We start from the raw sequence: 18,343 nt of genomic DNA on the forward strand, positions 1-18,343 counted from the left end.
TCAAAGCTGTAAAAAGGCCTCCAAGTCTTTCCCTGCCAGCAGGGAGAGGTAAATGGAAAATAGGATGCCCCGTTTCACTAAATGCACAGGAGCAAATTCTGGTGGGGAAGAAGCCACTGAGGTCCCCATCCAGGCAATGTGCAATCTGTCTCTGTCCCAAATTCTACACCCTAACCCCACCGCCCGCCAGCCTTATCCCATCTCTAATGCCACACCCAACTAATGTCTCTTCCTGTCAAAATCAAAGAAACTTAAACTGTGGTTTAAATGACCAATAATACCTTAAAATACTATATCTCACCGTGGGATTTCCATTTTAGAAAGGATCAAAACCGTATACTTAAAGAATGAAAGTCCAACTGTGAAACTTCAAGATTCAGCTCAAAAGGGAAGAGGCATCTGAGAAAACTGGGTGGGTAAAAGGCACTGCTTAAGACCTCTCAAATCATTCCATACAGATTTCAACTACCCTGGGGGTGAAGCTGGGTTAGAATCTGGCCCTCTGAGTTATTAGCGGTGTACATATTAATTAGGAGTAGAACATGTTCCCTAACCCCCTCCAAACATGGCCACGCCACTCAGACCTCATAACATGCCATGGACTGGTTATGGAAGGACTTGGGAAAAACAGGGCTTTGAATTCCCCCTCCTACTCAGAACCCAGGAATATTTATCCAAGGTTGAGCCAGGGTGGCTGGCCAGTTCCAAAACCCACAGCCTGGGGCTTATGAACAAGAGCACAGATTGCCCAGTGAGACCAGTGCCCTTCTGTCAGGCTGTGGAGCAATCCTGTGAAGCTCCCTAGATTCAGATCCCAGGCCCTCATGACACTTCACAATGGTGCAGACTAGGGGGAGGGCGCTAGGAAACCGCTCTACTGGCCAGTTTTCCATGGGGAATTCTATCAGGACATGGCATTCTAAAGCTGCTGCTTTAGGGACGTGTTCAACCATGCAGCAGAATGCAAATCCCTCTCTAGTCTTTTCAAGTTTTTCCTAAGTCCGGTTTTCATTCTGGCTATGAATTAAATTCTGATATCTTAAATCATGCAGTAAAAAAAGGGGTAAGAAGAGATTGAATTATATTAATTATATGGCATTGAAGCTCAGCTAGGAAACAAGAATTACATTTCTTAAGTTTCTCTTCACTAGACTTCTGCAAGTTATAATTAGTATTAAAAGAATTTTGCTTTTCATTTTATCCAAGCTGAAAAGAAGCTGAGCCTTAAATTCTGGCTTTACAGGAAAGAGAGATTCTTCCAGAAAAAAAGAAAAAAATAAAATAAACAGTCAAGCAAAAAACAAACCAGCACTACTCACCCATCACCCAAAAAGATAGCTTAAGTGACTCACTTTTCAGCGTTTGAAAATATTTTCTACCCCCTGCTTTGTAAATTATTTTCTTGTTGGTGTGACACATCCTTTAGTAACAATCCAGCTTTTCCTTGGCTACCTAGATATATTTCCATAGTTACTACCAAAACAGATGGCCTTTTCCTGTATGATTGCAATAATCAAAAAGGAGCAGGCTTATTTACACAGAAGCACCCTCAATACAAATAGACATTTTGTTAATGCTCTGGACACTGTAGAGACAAAACAGAAAATCTCATTCACGTGGGCCTGCCTAATTTTGATTTTGCAATTATTCAGACGGAGGCCGAGCTAATGTTTACCTCTGGGACTGAGAGTTTCATTTAAAATTGGGAGAAATGTGGCCATCTCTTGGGAACTGGTGGCCAGGACACAAATATCCCAGACCAGGAATTTTCCCTGATGGAAAACGAAACAAAACAGAACAAGACAACCCAGGGGGCACATCTCACACATCTCACTCTCAGTGTGCTCTCCAGCAGGTTTGGCTAGTAACCTTTGGTTGCTGAAGAAGGGAGGTGGGACTCTGCACATGAAAAATATGAAACTGAGGAACAAAGGGGGATTTCAACCCATCTCAGAGGCCTCGAGGTGTGGCTTAACAACTAATACGTTAACCAGATGCTACTGTTACCCACCCATTAAAAAGCAGTTCCCTAGATATATTACATATAATTTGGAGTAATGAAACTTTCATTTCATAATATCCAGTAATTTGAACACTTCACTGATTCAGACTTGCCTTTTTAAGGTATCCTTTTAAAGTGTAGGATTACCACATAAGAAAATGTTGGCAATTTTTCAAAATTTCAACATATAGTGATATCCTTATGATTCTGTTTTCTAAGACAGTAAAAAGAGGATGATCAAGTAAGCTACTGTTTATGAAAATACATTGTAAACTTCAACTGCTTTATATGAATGCTTGTTACTATTTTTTTTTCTTTTTCTTTCAACAACCCTGAAGCCTTTCAAAATTATGTTAAGTTTCAACAGTAAAAACCTAAGATGGTAAAGTCAGATGGAAAATATATGGTCTAATAGTTTAAAAATTATGCCTAAGTAGCAGCCCACAAATAATCTCTTTAAGATTTTATGCTTCTTAAGCCTCAAGACACATTTTTTCTTTGCTGAGGCACTTATACCTGTGCAATGACCCACGATTTCCTCTTACAAGGAAAATTTCTTTTGTAAGAAATCCTCAGTGTTTCTCAAGAATCTCAGAAATTCAGTTGAACCAGTCTTATTTAGCAACCCGTCACAACCACTTGGGCTTAACTGCAAGTTTTTCTTTCTTTTCTACTGATTTCAGATTAGAAGAAGAGACCACTGCTAGAGCAATGCCCAAGGGGGGCAGGGGAGAGATATCTCAAGAAAGCAAAGTAAGTCCAAGTGTTTGCTATTTAAAACTTCAGGTGAATTTTGGCATATTGAGAACTAGCTTGTCATACCCCACAGATGGAGGATTGTAAACATGAGCAAAAGGGCGAATTGTAGTATTAAGCACCAGCTAGCGTAGCTAAGAGAGTGGCAAAGAGCACGGGTTCTGGGGCCAGATTGCCTGGTTCAAACCCTGGCCTTATCACTTCCTAGCAGTATGACCTACGGCACATTTCTAAACTTCCCACTGCCCAGCTTTCCCTCTCTGTAGGATGGAGGATGGGAATGAGAATGTTAGGGACCTCATAGTGTTGTCATGATGATTAAATGTATTAGTATGCATTAAGTCCTAAAACAGTGTCTGGCCCATAGTAAATATCTGCTAATTATTATCACTTATCCCTAATTATATGGAAAAAAATCAGAGCAAAGATGATAGGGACCAAGAAGCAACACAGCACAACGGATATCCCATTATGCCAAAAATCTTATCTGTCTGATGCTCCACTGTATTTCTATCATACGGGACACACAATCATGCTTACAGTAATTATCTGTTGAGTAAATGAATAAACGAATCAACCCCTGACTCCTTAACGAATCACTTTTTGACTGTGGACACATTCTGCTTACTCCTTCTGGACCTTGACTTTTCCATCTCCAAAGAAAGTTACCAACACCTGCCACTTGCTACCTCAAAGTGATGATCATCAGTATAAGGGAAAAAGCAAATCATTTCAAACTTACTGAAGGGATATCAAAAGTCAATGGCTGGGGCTTCCCTGGTGGCGCAGTGGTTGAGAATCTGCCTGCTAATGCAGGGGACACGGGTTCGAGCCCTGGTCTGGGAGGATCCCACATGCCGCGGGGCAACTAGGCCCGTGAGCCACAACTACTGAGCCTGCGCGTCTGGAGCCTGTGCTCCGCAACAAGAGAGGCCGCAATAATGAGAGGCCCGCGCACCGCGATGAAGAGTGGCCCCCGCTTGCCACAACTAGAGAAAGCCCTCGCACAGAAACGAAGACCCAACACAGCAAAAATAAAAAATAAATAAATGAGGCAGAGTAACTGCCCTTTAAAAAAAAAAAAAAAAAAAAAAGTCAATGGCTTTTAAAACCAATGTTCCTGGGCTTCCCTGGTGGCACAGTGGTTAAGAATCCGCCTGCCAATGCAGGGGACACAGGTCCAAGCCCTGGTGGGGGAAGATCCCACATGCTGCGGAGCAACGAAGCCCATGCGCCACAACTACTGAGCCTGTGCTCTAGAGCCCACAAGCCACAACTACTGAAGCCCACGTGCCTAGAGCTCCAGAGTCCATGCTCTGCAACAGGAGAAGCCACCACAATGAGAAGCCCGCGCACCGCAACGAAGAGTAGCCCCCGCTCGCTGCAACTAGAGAAAGCCTGCGCACAGCAACGAAGACCCAACGCAGCCAAAAATAAATAAATAAAATAAATTTATTTTAAAAACCCCAATGTTCTTTTGTTATTGAGTACCTATGAACATAGTCAATAATATTGAAAGGATCCTCTGTAATACCCTTAGTCCTGTTTCCTTTCAAAGAAGTCCTCTGACTCCAGTTGGCCAGGGGGAATGTGCAGACGTTGTGCTAGGCCCTAAGAGATGGCTGTTCAGACCTCAGTGTGCAGAGGCACTACCTGGGGGAAACTGCTGACTTTTTAGATGTCTATGGGACATGCAGAAGGAGTTGTCCAACAGAAAGTTGAATCTATGATTCTGTACAAGTTCTAGATCTAGGACTGACTCATCAATGTATGTGAGTTGCCAGCCAGGTGAGGACTGTACATATGAGGTGAAAAAAGAAAAGAGTGGAGGGCAGGACAAAGAGGTGCACCAACATTTAGGAGGCAGCATGAGGAAGGGGCCCTGAAAGAGGAGGAAGAAGCAATGGCCAAACAAGGCCACAGAGGAAGAGCATCCTGAAGAAGCCAGTGTGCAAGAGTGTCAAATACCAGAGGAAGATTCAGAAAGATAATGACTGAAAAGCATCCAGTGGCTTTTGTAATGCAGAGGTCACTACTATTTCACGTTTGTCAGTGAAGTGGTGGAAGAAGCATCCAGGCTGCAGTGGTTTAAGGAAGGAATAAGAGGGGAGGAAATGGAGACTGTAAACACAGACAACCTTTTCCAAGAGTCTGGCTATAAAACAAAGGAGAGAACTATGGTAGTAGGTAGAGTGGGTGTCTCCACGGAGACAGTCCATGCCTGATGGCTTCTATTTTCTCTTGCAAATAAGAGGTGATGAGAGTAGGGCCTTGGGTTACTGCAATGACACAAAGTAGGCCTTCAGCAAACACATTTAATGGATGGATGACCTAGTGATGAAGAGCGCTCACAAAATAAAGTGAAAGACAAGAATAAATGGTGAAGAAGAGAATAGCTGTCGCTGTGTGGAGGGGAGGCAAGACAGGCAGTCAAGAGTCTCAATGTTCAAGGTGAGTGAGGAAAATAAGGCCCAAAGGGAAAAAGTCAAAGGGTATGAGGGTGAACGATCTGGTGCAGCTGACGTGACTAACGCAGGTTGTTTTAACAAGAAGATGATAAATAGACTGGTAAGGGTCAAGGCCCAGAGGAGAGGGAGGAAAAAAACTGCGCCGATCAGAGAAAGATAATCAAAACATGGTATGTCGTGTATTTTTCTTGTCTCATTTTAAGCCTACTGTAATTCTTCTTTACCTTCATACTCTCTCCCCTAATTCAGATTTTTCTGCCTAAAGAGAAAAACACACAGTTTTGATTCTAAAATGTTCCCTACCAGGTAGGAGAAGATGACTTCGTATTAGCTGGCATTTGGGGCTTGGTACTCTCAAATCTTCAGTTCAGCATTAAAAATGCCTGCTGAGCATCTTGGCTACATTTTTGAGAAAATAGTTAAGTTTAAGGAAATAAAGGCTCCTTAAGGAAAAATATTATTAAAATATTTTAAAATTTAAATATTGCATTTGTAATAATTTTCCCATTACTCTTCATTATTTCCATAAGACTTGGAAATGCAACACTTGGAGTAAATACTTCTCTTAATTAAAGTTACCAAAGATTCACCATGGACGGTTTCTTCTGTTAAGTAGCAAACCATTTATTTTGTGAATTTCCTGGGTCATTCTTGATTCAAGTGGAAGCAAAGCTCTTTATGATAACTTTCAAGTTATGAATGATAAAACTCTGTTGTCACAATCTTCTGCTTGTTACAGCCCACTGTCTGCAGAATGAACAGTATGACTTTCCTCTCTTAAGAGCTGCTAACCAACATGGGAGATTTCTTAAAGTCTTCAGGATGGTAAACTGAATTCCCATGTCCTTTTCCTGCCTTGCTACTAGGGAAAACCTCCTGAATTTCTCCAACCCACCAGTGCTCCTCCCCTTGTTTACGGGACTTTGGTCCTTAGTGTATCTGCCATATAATTAAGTGGTTCATATGCAGTATGTCAGGTTCACAAGCATGGGTTTTATCTCACTAGCTAGATCATAAGTTCTTCAAGGATGAAAAACCTTTTTCCTTTACTTTGCATCTTATCCAAGACCTAATGCTAGCTAGGTATACAATGGATGTTTAACAACTACTTAGTTAATCTATTAACTGATTGGATTCTAAGTTTGAGAGTGAATGGCAGCAACAGGCCATGGATTATCATCATTGTCAGAAATTTCACCTAAGAACGAGGCTGTCTACAGATCACTTGTTCTAACATGACCTGAACTGGCCTACTGAAGTAACAGATAACACTGCAGAAAAGCTGGTCCTTACAAGTTTTGTTTTTCTAGCTTGCTCTGTCAATGCATTCCATTAAGAGGTGAACTCCTCATTCCTTTTGCTCAAAAACATATTTAGAAAATGGTCTTAAAGAGATCTGGCACTAGAGATTAAGTTGGCCAGGTCCCTCTCTAGGAACTGAGAGATAAAAATCGGTGACAGATGTCAGAGTATCTTTTTATGCCAGAACTCTTTGCAAAAAGCCGCACGACGCAGAAAACATGATTTCATTCCACACACTGAACCTCAGGTACCCCTGGGTAGAATTTGGAAATTCAGAAGGCCATAAGCAAAAAAGCCCTCCAAATAAAGCACTAGCCAGGCAGGGCCATGGTAAAAAGGAGACCAAGTAGATAGCTGCCCAAACTGTGATTTCACCAGCATTGGGAAACACCTTCCGATCTCTGCTTTTAGGTCCTCCCTTATGTAAGGCCTAAAATTCCATCACCTAGATTCCTCACTTTATTTCAAAATGTATATCTGTGTAACACAACAAACAGCCCCAAGGAAGGTAATGACTAGGATCATTTACACGTCTGTATGAAAGGAAGGAGTAGGCACGGGTTTGGCTTATAGGCAAAGAGGAAAACTGAGCACTCAAAAAAGCCCTGAGTGGAACTGAACATCTGCACCTTGACAGTCATGCTCAAGGCCTGGCCTGGTATCAAAGTCATATCACTAAAACCAGAGGTCAGGGTTTCTACACGTTAATGGAATGGCAGGTCCCTTTTTTTCATCCAACCACTGTTAGCAGATCAGGATGGTATAGGGAGACTCCTAACCTTTAATCCCATTCTCTAAGGCTCATGGAATTTACCAGTAACCACAGGACAGCTGGAGTTCTGAACCTCTAGGATGGCCAGGCAGGAGGAAGTGCTGTAGTAACAGCACCAGGAAAGCCCTATTCTCAAGTATTTTTACTTGTAATGGGCTAGGACTGGCAACTCCTTTATTTTTTCTACAGGCATCTCTGTTTGAAGTTTGGACAACAAAGAGTTATCTATTTTAATCACTCTTCAGAAAAGCATCTCTGACTTTTCTCAAAGACTCAGATGTTCCTTGTACTTGTCAGAAAACAAATGTGGCTTAAGCCAACATCTGAAATGGAGAAAAATATAGCAACCACCAAAAAACGATAATTAAATTAATAAGGAATGCTTTTCAGACATAACATCCCATAGGCCAAAAAAATGTTTTCAGAACTACAGAGAACCAAGTTATAGAAGTTAAATTTAAGTGGATTAACTGCTGAAGGGTACCATGTAGGGGCAGACCACTGTGACCTGTGGGCCATGTGAAGTATGGCACCCCAACTGGTAGATGGTGGAACCCATGAATAAACAGATGACAGAGTATCTTTTTATGCCAGAACTCTTCGCAAAAAAGCCACACGATGCAGAAAACATGATTTCATTCCACACACTGAACCTCAGGTACCCCTAAGGGGTACCTGAATAAAAATGTACAAATATGTGTTACAGGTTTAGAGGCAGGTTTATCATTTCACTGCACATTTAGAATCTACAGCCAGGTTGTTCAGCTATTCTAAAATAAGACACCTCAAAAAGATGCCTTGACGGTCATCCGGCTCCACCTCAGATGCACTGCAGAAATCTAAAAAATGTACACAATGTGTGATCAGTTTTCCTTGATGACATTCAATGACCAGCAGCTCAGAATTATGGAAATCTGTTCGTTCTCTTGATGCAGAATGTTAACTCTCACAAAATTCTTCCTTATATTAAAATCTGAAATCTATCTCTTACTTTCCCATTGGGAGCACAAGAGAGAGATTATGTGCCTTCTGTCATACGGCTGCCTCTCAAATATGTAAAGACCATTACCATGTTGCCTCTAACTAGTCTTTTCCAGTCTAACTATTTCCAGATGTTCAGCTTCCTCCTCATCTTGGTCACCTTCTCTGGATAAATATTAGTTTATCAGTGACCCTCCTAAAATGGGAAGCCCACAGCATAATAACATAATAGCAGAATGATGTGGGTTTAGTCTGACCAGCAGAGTTCAGGGGGACTATAGCCTTCACTACCTAGAAGCAGCAACTGTGTCATACTGCTTCCTCAGGGCTCACCAGGAAATCCCATTCCCCAAGATTTTTTTCATAAAAACTGCTATGAAGCCGACAGCTCTCATTCTATATGTGTGTAATTTTGACTTTTCTTTACAAAATCAGAACATGATATATATCTCTATTAAATGTTATCTTGATAGTCTCAGCCCATCAATCCAGTCTTCCAAGGCTACTCTGAAATCATATTTTTCAATTATGGATGATATTAGACATATCAAATAAAAAAGAGTAGAGAGAATAATATAACAGCCATTTGCCCCAAACCCAGCTTAAGAACACACATCACAAATAAAACAAGCTCCTAGTATATGCGTCCTTAATTTTATCCCCTCCTTCCCTGCTTCATAAAGGTAATGGCTACTATCTTAAATTTGTGTCTGTCACTCCCATGCTTAAAGACTATTTTGAATGGGAGTCCATCACCAAGTATATTTCTCTTATATGCAAACCTAATAAGCACGCAATCTAGTCTGTCTTCATTTTAAGTAAGTAATTCAAACGCTGAATAAAGCAGCATTGGCCTCATCTATCAGACTTGTAATCCCATCAAAACAATGAGGTGACTCAGGCATGACTAATTCTTAGGGAATCCTTACTAGCTCTCAGCAAATAAAGTATGAAGCACTTGCAAGTAATACATTGAATGATCCAGTCTAAAACAATATCAACACAATTGTTTGGTCACTGATAAAAATATGCCTTTTCCTCTCTTGAAATCTTTCTGCAAGCTCCGAGGATAACATTCCCATGCCACACATCCCCCAAATCACTGACTTGGCTCTAGGCTAACTTGCACCTGAGGCTGTTAAGTTATCCCGGTCCAAGGATTTGCCTTTATCCACAAGAGACAGTGTTCTTTTTCTATCACCTCACCTACATCTGGTTTCAGGGCCTTCCTTCCAGTTTACTGGCAAAGACAAAGCTGAAGCAGGAGTTAAAAAAAGTCTGCCCTCTGTCACCATTATACTATCAACCCCTTCCTCTCTCTAGAATTTTTCTTAACCAACAAACTAAGGGGCTTTTATCTGCTATTTTGTAGTCAGGATTATCCCCATTATACCGATTGACTGCCTGAAGCACTCAGGGGCCCTCCTTTTTGTGCCACATTAATCAGGAGGCTTTCCCCCACGTATTTTGGCTTGTTTATAATTCTATGACCTCCCTCCTCCTCTTATCAATTCAGGCTCCTCTCATTTGGCTCTAAAGCCTGCAGCATGGTAGCTGCAAGGTGGACCTCCAGATCCCTTGACTGGATAGCAGTCAGGGGAGAGGAGGTCAGAGTCCAGGAAGGTCTCAGGTCATAGGCTCATAAGGCCAGAGAGGACCCTGGGTAATGTCCAATACCTTAATTTGATAGAAAAGGAAACCGAGGGTGTGACCTTCAGAGAGGTGAAGTCAAAATAAAAGCAAATGTCAGAGCTCACATTAGAGCATAAGGTTCCTCAAAGGGCAGGTAAAACAGAAAACCCAGCTGAGCCTCCTTTCTACATAATCAGTAACCAGTGGGATATGAAATATGGCTCTAATACTGTAAGACTAGGAGTCCCTTGAGTACTTCATAGATACACAGACCTGCTAAGACACAAAGTGTCTCATTTCACAGTTAGTTTAGTTTTTAGGTTAATAATTCAGCCTCTGTGCCCAAACCTGGGCTATGCAGAGAAAGGTACCAAAAATGAAAAACAAACTGAAAAAATCCATAGCTGCTTCTCCATGGAAAGAGATTAAGATTTATTTGGAGGAAATAAGTATTGAGCATATAAATTATAATATGATACAGTAATGATGACTAGTAAGATAAGAGATTTAAATGAATGCTATAGCTATTCAGAGGGAGAGAGGATTAAGAGCTGGGGTGGAGAGAAAGGGAGGTGGGTATGCCTTCTTTCCCAGCAGTGTCTCAACAGCCCTCTGCCTGATTTCTCTCTCTGTAAAGCAAATCCTGCCTTCTACTTATCACAAGGATTCTGAGAAGGCAGAACAGACAGAAATGTGCAACCTTGGAGGAAAGTTCCTGGTATTACAATCACAAATGAAGGTGGAAGCCAACTACTGTCTACTGCAAAAACCCCAACTCTACACGATGGCAAATAAGATCTTTCAACTTCATAACCTGGGTAAGGAGTAAGGAGATAATTCTTGCATTATGCAACTTTCAAGGAAAAGAAAACAAAAGTCAATATTATTTTCCAATATCATAGGCTTAAAAGGCCTAAGTCTTAGTTTTTGTACTCCCTACCCCTCCCTTCTTCTTAAGACTGGTACAATCAAAAGGTTCCATGAAATATTTTAAAAATATATAAAATGCATATTTTCCAATTTTTGTTTTGATTGTTGACTAGATGTTTCAATATCACAACTGAAACAGTTTCCATTGCATACATAGGTCGCTATGGGTGATTTCCACTGCCACGTGTTTAATTAAGATTGTATGGTTATTTGTACCTCAAAAATTTTCACAAAACAGAAGGGCAGATTTCACTGAAAATTTACCTAAAGTGAACAATGATTGAAATGATTTGGAGAAAAACATACCAAAAGTCATTTGCAATGAAAATAAGTCAAAAAGGGGGGAGAGTGGGGAGATCCTTTCAAAAGCATCCCAGAGTGAACAAAAGGCAGTAGAGGGATTTAATCCGATGCTGAGACCTCAGTTATCTGCAACAGAAGGCACTTTTTGCCTCACACACACAGGTACCACACTGGTCCAAGGAGTGTACAGAACCTTGCTCAAGCATCACAGCTAGTGAATAAGTGGCAGAGCTTAGAAAGAACCAACTCTCTTGAGTCCAGGGCCTTTGTTCTGTTCAGGATTGCCGAGGTTTGAGGCATTTTTGGTTTCCTACAGCTCATCAATTCAAACTTGAAGCTTGCTTGTGAAAGGGAATTCCAAGGTGTGTGTCCAGAGATATTCTGGTCTCTAGAAAGCCCCGGACAAGTGGGCACTAGTGAAGTGTATTCAGGGAGCTCGTCAAGGTCCCTTTTAAAGCATGCGTCACTCTGCTCTGTGGTGTCTGAACTGAAGGGTGAATGGCCTTAAATTGAAGGCATCATCTCTGCATGGAAGAGAGCTGTGTATCTGGATCCAGCACAGCATTAGGCACATAAAATACACTCGATTTGAAAAAACCTTGTAAACAAAACACTGGGATTAACATGATCATTTCTGTTCCAAGATGATGCAACAAATCATAGCTGTGCACACACATAACTGTGGAAGATCCACATCAGAAGCTTCTAAGATTTAAGTTAACAAAGAAAGGCAACAGAGATATAAGCTTGGATTCCCAAATGTGGAATAAGGGACAAAGGTACAAATAATACTTCCTAACACCTCACAGAGAGGAAGGAAATGGCAGGTAAATATATGTAAATCAAAGGGAAATAAAAAGCTGTCATCAGGGCTTTTAATCTTCTCATTGTACAACTGATTCACTTGAGCACAGTCAGAGCAACCTCTGTGCTATTCCCACTAGCTGAAAAATTTTGCTTTAGCTAAACTCAGAGTATCCAAGAGCCTGATTAGAGCTCTTCCAAGTACGTAAATTAATACTAGCAATGCCACAAAAATAAAACACTGCCCATCCACTTATGCATACATCCGTCTTTTCAGCCATTATGCCAAGTCAACACAGCCCAATCTTTACCATGATTAGAACCACAAACACTGCCTGGATTGGCAGGTTTTTATGATCAATCTTTCACTTTTCTTCATGAATAATTTTCTCAGAAGTAATTTAAATCTAATGTGTATAGTTTTAACAAATCTGCTATTAAAAAAAAATCTTTTTATATAGTTCATCTCTCTGGTGTGACTGTGAACATTTTAGGGTAGCACAAGGTTGTCCTGGCAGTAGGTTGATGAAACCCAATACTGGGTTTTCTAACTCTAAATTTAGGATCTTTCTACTTTCTTTTCAAGAAAGAAAAGCCAGGCTTCTTCTATCCCAGGCCACAGACTGGCCCCAATTACCCCAAGCAATGATCCCACAGATGTAAGCCTGAGAGAAAGCCTGCACCCAATCAAGCCACTGCCACCACTGGAAAAGCAAGGTCAGGAGTAGACCCCACTGCAAGTGGGGCATGACTTCTCCATCGTGAAAATAGCCTGCACTTGGATCCACTGCCTAGATACGGGCTCCTAATCGCTCCTAGTTGCATAAATTTCAGGGCCCTTGGGGCTACTCAGTGTAGCCAAAACTCTTAACTATACAAAAGGGAGTTGGATAATTTGGTGTAATAGAAAGAGGATACCCAACACTCTTGACAAGCCCTACAGTCTTGGGTTCATATTCCAACTCTATAACTGAGTCGCTTTCTGAACCTCAGTTTCCTCAACAGGTAAAGAGAGGTGTAACACCTCCTCTCAGAGCCATTGCTAAGCAAAACGCCCCAGTTCAGTGCCTGGCAAACAGTGGAGACTCAACAAGCTTGGTCTACTTCCTACTGAATTCTCTGCTCAGAATATTTTCTTGCTTGTTCTCTGCATTCCTGGGTCAAAAGCTACTTCTAATAAACCTCCTGAATAGCCTAACCAAGTTCCAAGTATGATCCTACTACTGTATAGTTTATTAAAATCATCTCTCTGTATGTGTGTGGTTCTGATAATGTTCGATATCTCAAATTTAATCTTGCTACTCAATGTGTGATCTGCAGACCAGCGGCCTCAGCATTATTAGAAGTCTGTGTGAAATGCAGAATCTCAGGCCCCACCCCAGACCTACTGAATCAGAATTTATGAGACCCCCAAGTGATATGTTTACATCTTAAAGTTTGAGAAACACTGCCTATAACATACTTGGACATTCAATAAACCAGAGCCTACAGACACTCTAAGGAATCCGCTATGGCACTTTTGCTGCTGGTGGTGCTCTATGAATCTTTATTCAAGTAGAAAGCAACCACTGTCTAAGGCATTTTCACTGGAAGGACAGGAGAACTGTACATTTCTTTCTTCGTGTTTCTGAGTTAAGAAAAAGAAGATGCACTAAGTACATTAGCCTTAAGGCAATATTTAAATCTCCTATGTTCACGCGATCTTTGTATATGTAATAAGTGCTCTGAGTATAATTAGTAATATGAGCTTTCTGATTATATGTAAACTAATAAATAACAGGAAGGATACTTTCAACATAGTAACTTCTGGTTTCTAGGATGTAACACGTATCAGATTGATTAGAAATAAGCTTCCACAAATTGGATGTTCTCAACACAGGATGATAAAGTTCTAAAGCGTGTCTTTGTTTCTAATGTACACTGTGATTCTGTATATGTGCCTCCCCCAACCATCAACTTTCTGAATTATTTTTTAGTTCTTTCCAGTTATATGTGAAAGTACAATTTTTAAATGCTCCTGAAAGTTAAATTTATGACCCAAATTCCTAAAATGAATCACCAAATGCTGGATATGGGAGGCTGGTAACTCTGTGTATAAGGAAACAAAAACCAATCTGAGTGAGTCATCTCTGTGATCACAGATAACACAGCCACAGCCAGGGCTTGGCGCAAACAAATGGCTACAGCAATCACACACCAGAATCTTGTGTTTAATGGTTTCTCACATTAAAATGCATCAGTCAGCTCTGTGAAACCAGGAAGTGGAACCCAGGGCACCACATAAATAACAAGTACACTCTCTTGAGTTGGTTCTATTTTATCCTTCTGCTGTATTTCAATTTTTGGTAGATACATAAAAATGAAGGTACTGTTTTGTCAAGAGGTAAGCAGAAAGGTAAAAGCTAACTAATATCACAGGGTTTCTGAAATATTTCATAAGAAAATTTCAATACTTTTTGGAGGACTGTTTATTGAGGCCTTTGATCCAAAATGAAAAAGGTGATCAGAAGCTGGCGAATGCCTCAAAAAAATATAACAAGAGGAAGTGGTAATAGGCTGTAGAAGCAGAAAAGCCTGTTATCATTTGAATCCATGTGTAATCTTTATGCATGGCTTTTTCTCAGGTACTCCAAGCTTGAAAGGGAGGATGAGTGGGAAGTGAACTCGTGCTACACAGCATTGCCATCTAGATGTTGCCCCTTGCAACCACCAGCAAACTCCTCCAGAGTGAAGGGGCAGGTGTCCTCCTGAACCCCTGGACAGGGGATATATGCCAGAACTGAGCCTGCCCCATGCTGGCCAGGCTCAACACAGGGATAATGTAAACACCCAGGCTATGTTTATCAAAAGGGGGTATCTCCTATCAACACCACACACCCATTAGCAGGCAGGACTCCCAGAAAACACTACTTAAACAGTAGACATGAGCTCCTAAACCCACCATCTGAAACACTGGAGACCAGTTGGGGGCAATGGCAATAATCCCAGGCCCCCGCCTTCACAAGAACCCTCCCAGAGTAAAAAAAAAAAAAAAAAAATCTATAATTTCTGAAATAGGAACAGGATCAAACAGCCCCATAAAGCCCCCATGCCCATTCCCATTATTTCCATAAGGCATACACTACCTCATAATGAAGGGAATAAAAGGTGCCATGCTGAGAGCAGAACAGGTGCCATCCATCGGGGAAGGGTAGAGCCTCCCCAACACCAAAAGTAAGAGAAACATGCTGGGATGATGGTTTAGTTCTCCTGTATCACTGAAAAAAAAAATTATTGTACATAAAAGGTTTAAAACTTTAGGCAAGGCACTATCTTCAAACATTTTTCTCATTAAATAATTATGTATTGATATATAAAGTGAGACTCTATGATCAGCAATAATTTTCCTTTTTGCGTTTTTTCCTCCATTCACTTCATATTTTCTTAGTGTGCAAATGAGGAAGAACTACTGGCAAAGCCACGGATTGGGCTTCTGCACAGGATTCTCTTCTCAAAGCATATTATTTGATAATTCGAGTCTGCTGTTTTGATCTCAGCTGTTCAGACAGTAGAGAGGTGTCTATTCCAGAGTATGAAATGTGAAACTCTTAACATCTAAATGTACTTAAGAAAGCGTGAACAGTCACTTACCAGGGCCAGAAAAGCCTGTCTGCACAAATTACTAATGTGAGGAAATGGATCATAAACAGAAGTAAAATTCACTGATGCGAATTTTCTTATTTTCTCATTACAGACAATTGGTATAAATTCATGCCAAGTGCAAAAACTGCTAAAAGAATAAAATGGTCCATGCTCTAAGATGTCCATTCTAAAAATTATACTACCAGCCACAGAATGTGATTGAAAAGACAATGGAGAACTTTTTGATCTGCTCTGATCAGACTGGAAGCCCTTTAATAGCATTATTTTGTGTTTCCAGGGTCACTGGCCATCTTCACTCAAGTAGAATAGTACCATTTCTGATCACAAGTGACCAGATTAGTCAGTTGCAACAGGCCAGTGATAAAAAAAATGACAGGGGTGTGTTAAAGCAAACTCAATATGTAAACACACAGATTTTGAATATAAGAGGAAGAAAATGATTCTTAGAAGAAATCACCATGTGCTTCTAAAAAGCTAACTCCTATAAAACACTAAAAACTTTAAAAATAGGATGTTTAAAATGTAAAATATAATATAAAACCTGGATTTTATACAACCTTTCAGGTGTATATCTACTACAGAGTGTCAGGCAACACAATGTATTTAATAAAGAAGCACTTTAAAAAAATCCATCTATTGTTTACAAGGAAGGAGCTGATCAATTGCTGCCTGGAGGGAAAAATCTTGAAGTAATTCACATCCTTGATTTCACTTTGCCCCACCCTATTCTCTTCTTACCTGTCCACGGTATTGGCTACAGTTTCCAACTGTTTGAGAAGAAAGGGATAGAGTTCGGGGAAACGAGAGAAAAATTCACTCCCTGTCATTCTGTGTAGAGAGAAAAATAGATAAATTACTATCATTCATTTCTTCTGATTTGATAATAAAGCCTTTTTATTTATTTATTTTTTAAAGAATGACAACGAAGATCATTTGTTTGAAGATTTAATGAAATAAAGTCAAGAACAAAACTCACATCTGAAGAATTGAACAATCAATAGAAACAACAGATTTAATCTGGATTTTGGAAATGCTCTTAACGCATGGAATTTTATCTCAAAATTTAAGATTACATATACCTACAAGTATTTAAGATTAACTTCTGACAGGGAAGAAATATGCAATTTGTGAAAATGCCAAGTTTCCGCCATTGATTTGGACTATGAGTATAGTCAGCACCTGGAAGACTGAGACTGACTCAGCTTCAGTAGTAAGGGCAAATGTAAAACAAGGTTTCTCAAAGTCGGCACCAATAGCAGCCTGGATGAGCTGCTCTTTGTTGTGGAGGCCGTCCTGTGCATTGTAGAGGGTTTAGCAGCCTCCACAGCTTCTACCCACTAGATGCCAGTAGCTCAACACCTCCTCCTCCCACCAGCTGACAACCAAAAATATCTCTGGGCGTTGCCAAATGCACCCTGAGAGGGAAAAAAAGGTTCCCAGCTGAGACCCACTGGTCTGGAGCACGGTTATCAGAAACATGGCATGTGAAGTTCTGGAGCGCCAATCTGAGAGGGCTACCTTTTCCCTCTTTATAAATACTGCCCCCTGAACTCTGACAAGACTCTGAAAATAGGTCTTCCAACTGTACAACCGACAAAAAAGCTCAAGCTAAACATAGCATTTGGTGTTAAGTACTGTCTCCAAAACGATTAAAGAATTACTCTGAAGGGGTAACATAAATATTCCCCGACTTGCCCTTCTTAGCAATTCTAGATGCATGCTCCTATTAATGAAGACCCAAAATATCATTGTTTAAAAACTGGGGTATAAAAAAATTGGGGTGTATTTCACACACAGTGAAATGCTCAAACCTTAAGTGTACCATTCGATCAATTTTCACAAATGCATACACTCATGTAATCCAACCCTATGAAGCCTCAGTAATTTTCCATCATCCCAGAAAGTTCCCTTGTGCCCCTTTCCCAGTCAATTCTGAATCCCCAAAGCAACCATGATTTGATTTCTATCACCACAATTTGGTTTTGTCTATTCCAGAATTTCATATAAATGTAATAATGCATTACATAACTTTTTGTGTCTGGCTTTTTTCACTCAGCATAAAGTTTATGAGATTCATTCATGTTATTCAACATATCAGTAGTTTGATTCTTTTTGAATATACAAGGTTGTTTATCCATTCTTCTCTTGACAGACAGGGACTGTTTCCATTTGTTGGCTTTCATGAATAAAGCTGCTATGAACATTCTTACACAAGGTTTTTGTGGACATATGTTTTAATTCTTCTTAGAAAACTGACTGTTTTCCAAAATAGTTATAGCATTTTACACTCCCAACAACAAATAAGCATTCTAGTGGCTCTATATCCCTTCCAACATTTGCTGTTATCTTTTTTTCCATTTTATCCATCCTTGTGGGTATGTAGTGGTATTTCCCCATGATTTTGGGGAGAAGTGATTACTTTTGTTTGTTGCAAACCTTTTAAACCTTACCACACGTTATAAATTTTCTTTTATACCTATTTCATATTCAGTAAGATCAAATTTTTTAAAAAGTCCTTACTCTATCCCTTACTTCATCCCTTATTCTATCCTTACTTTATCCTCAATAAATAAGTTACAGATTTATTGAACATTTACTGGACATTTTATGTTAAATAAGCTCATTTCCTTTTTGTACTTATTAGATATTTTTATGGAAAAAAATAATAAATATTATAAGAAACACACTAGACTGCCCAGTGCCTCTCCTCATAGAAAACTATGCAAAAGTATCTTAGCTTTCTCTTTTAAA

The 18,343-nt window shown here is 40.1% G+C and overlaps 1 protein-coding gene across 4 annotated transcripts in view; it reads right to left on the reverse strand.

The window, feature by feature from the left end:
- Positions 1-18,343, reverse strand: part of THADA (THADA armadillo repeat containing) — a 312,101-nt gene that overhangs the window by 157,303 nt on the left and 136,455 nt on the right. For all 4 annotated transcript variants that reach the window (XM_060116779.1, XM_060116777.1, XM_060116778.1 and 1 more), the window contains exons 27-28: positions 16,331-16,420; positions 15,076-15,207 (exon numbers count right to left, since the gene is read on the reverse strand). In XM_060116779.1, the coding sequence (XP_059972762.1) occupies positions 15,076-15,207; positions 16,331-16,420 (222 nt within the window). The remainder of the gene's footprint in view (positions 1-15,075; positions 15,208-16,330; positions 16,421-18,343) is intronic.

This window comes from Mesoplodon densirostris, chromosome 14 (assembly GCF_025265405.1).
Source record: "Mesoplodon densirostris isolate mMesDen1 chromosome 14, mMesDen1 primary haplotype, whole genome shotgun sequence".
Classification (NCBI taxonomy): domain Eukaryota; kingdom Metazoa; phylum Chordata; class Mammalia; order Artiodactyla; family Ziphiidae; genus Mesoplodon; species Mesoplodon densirostris.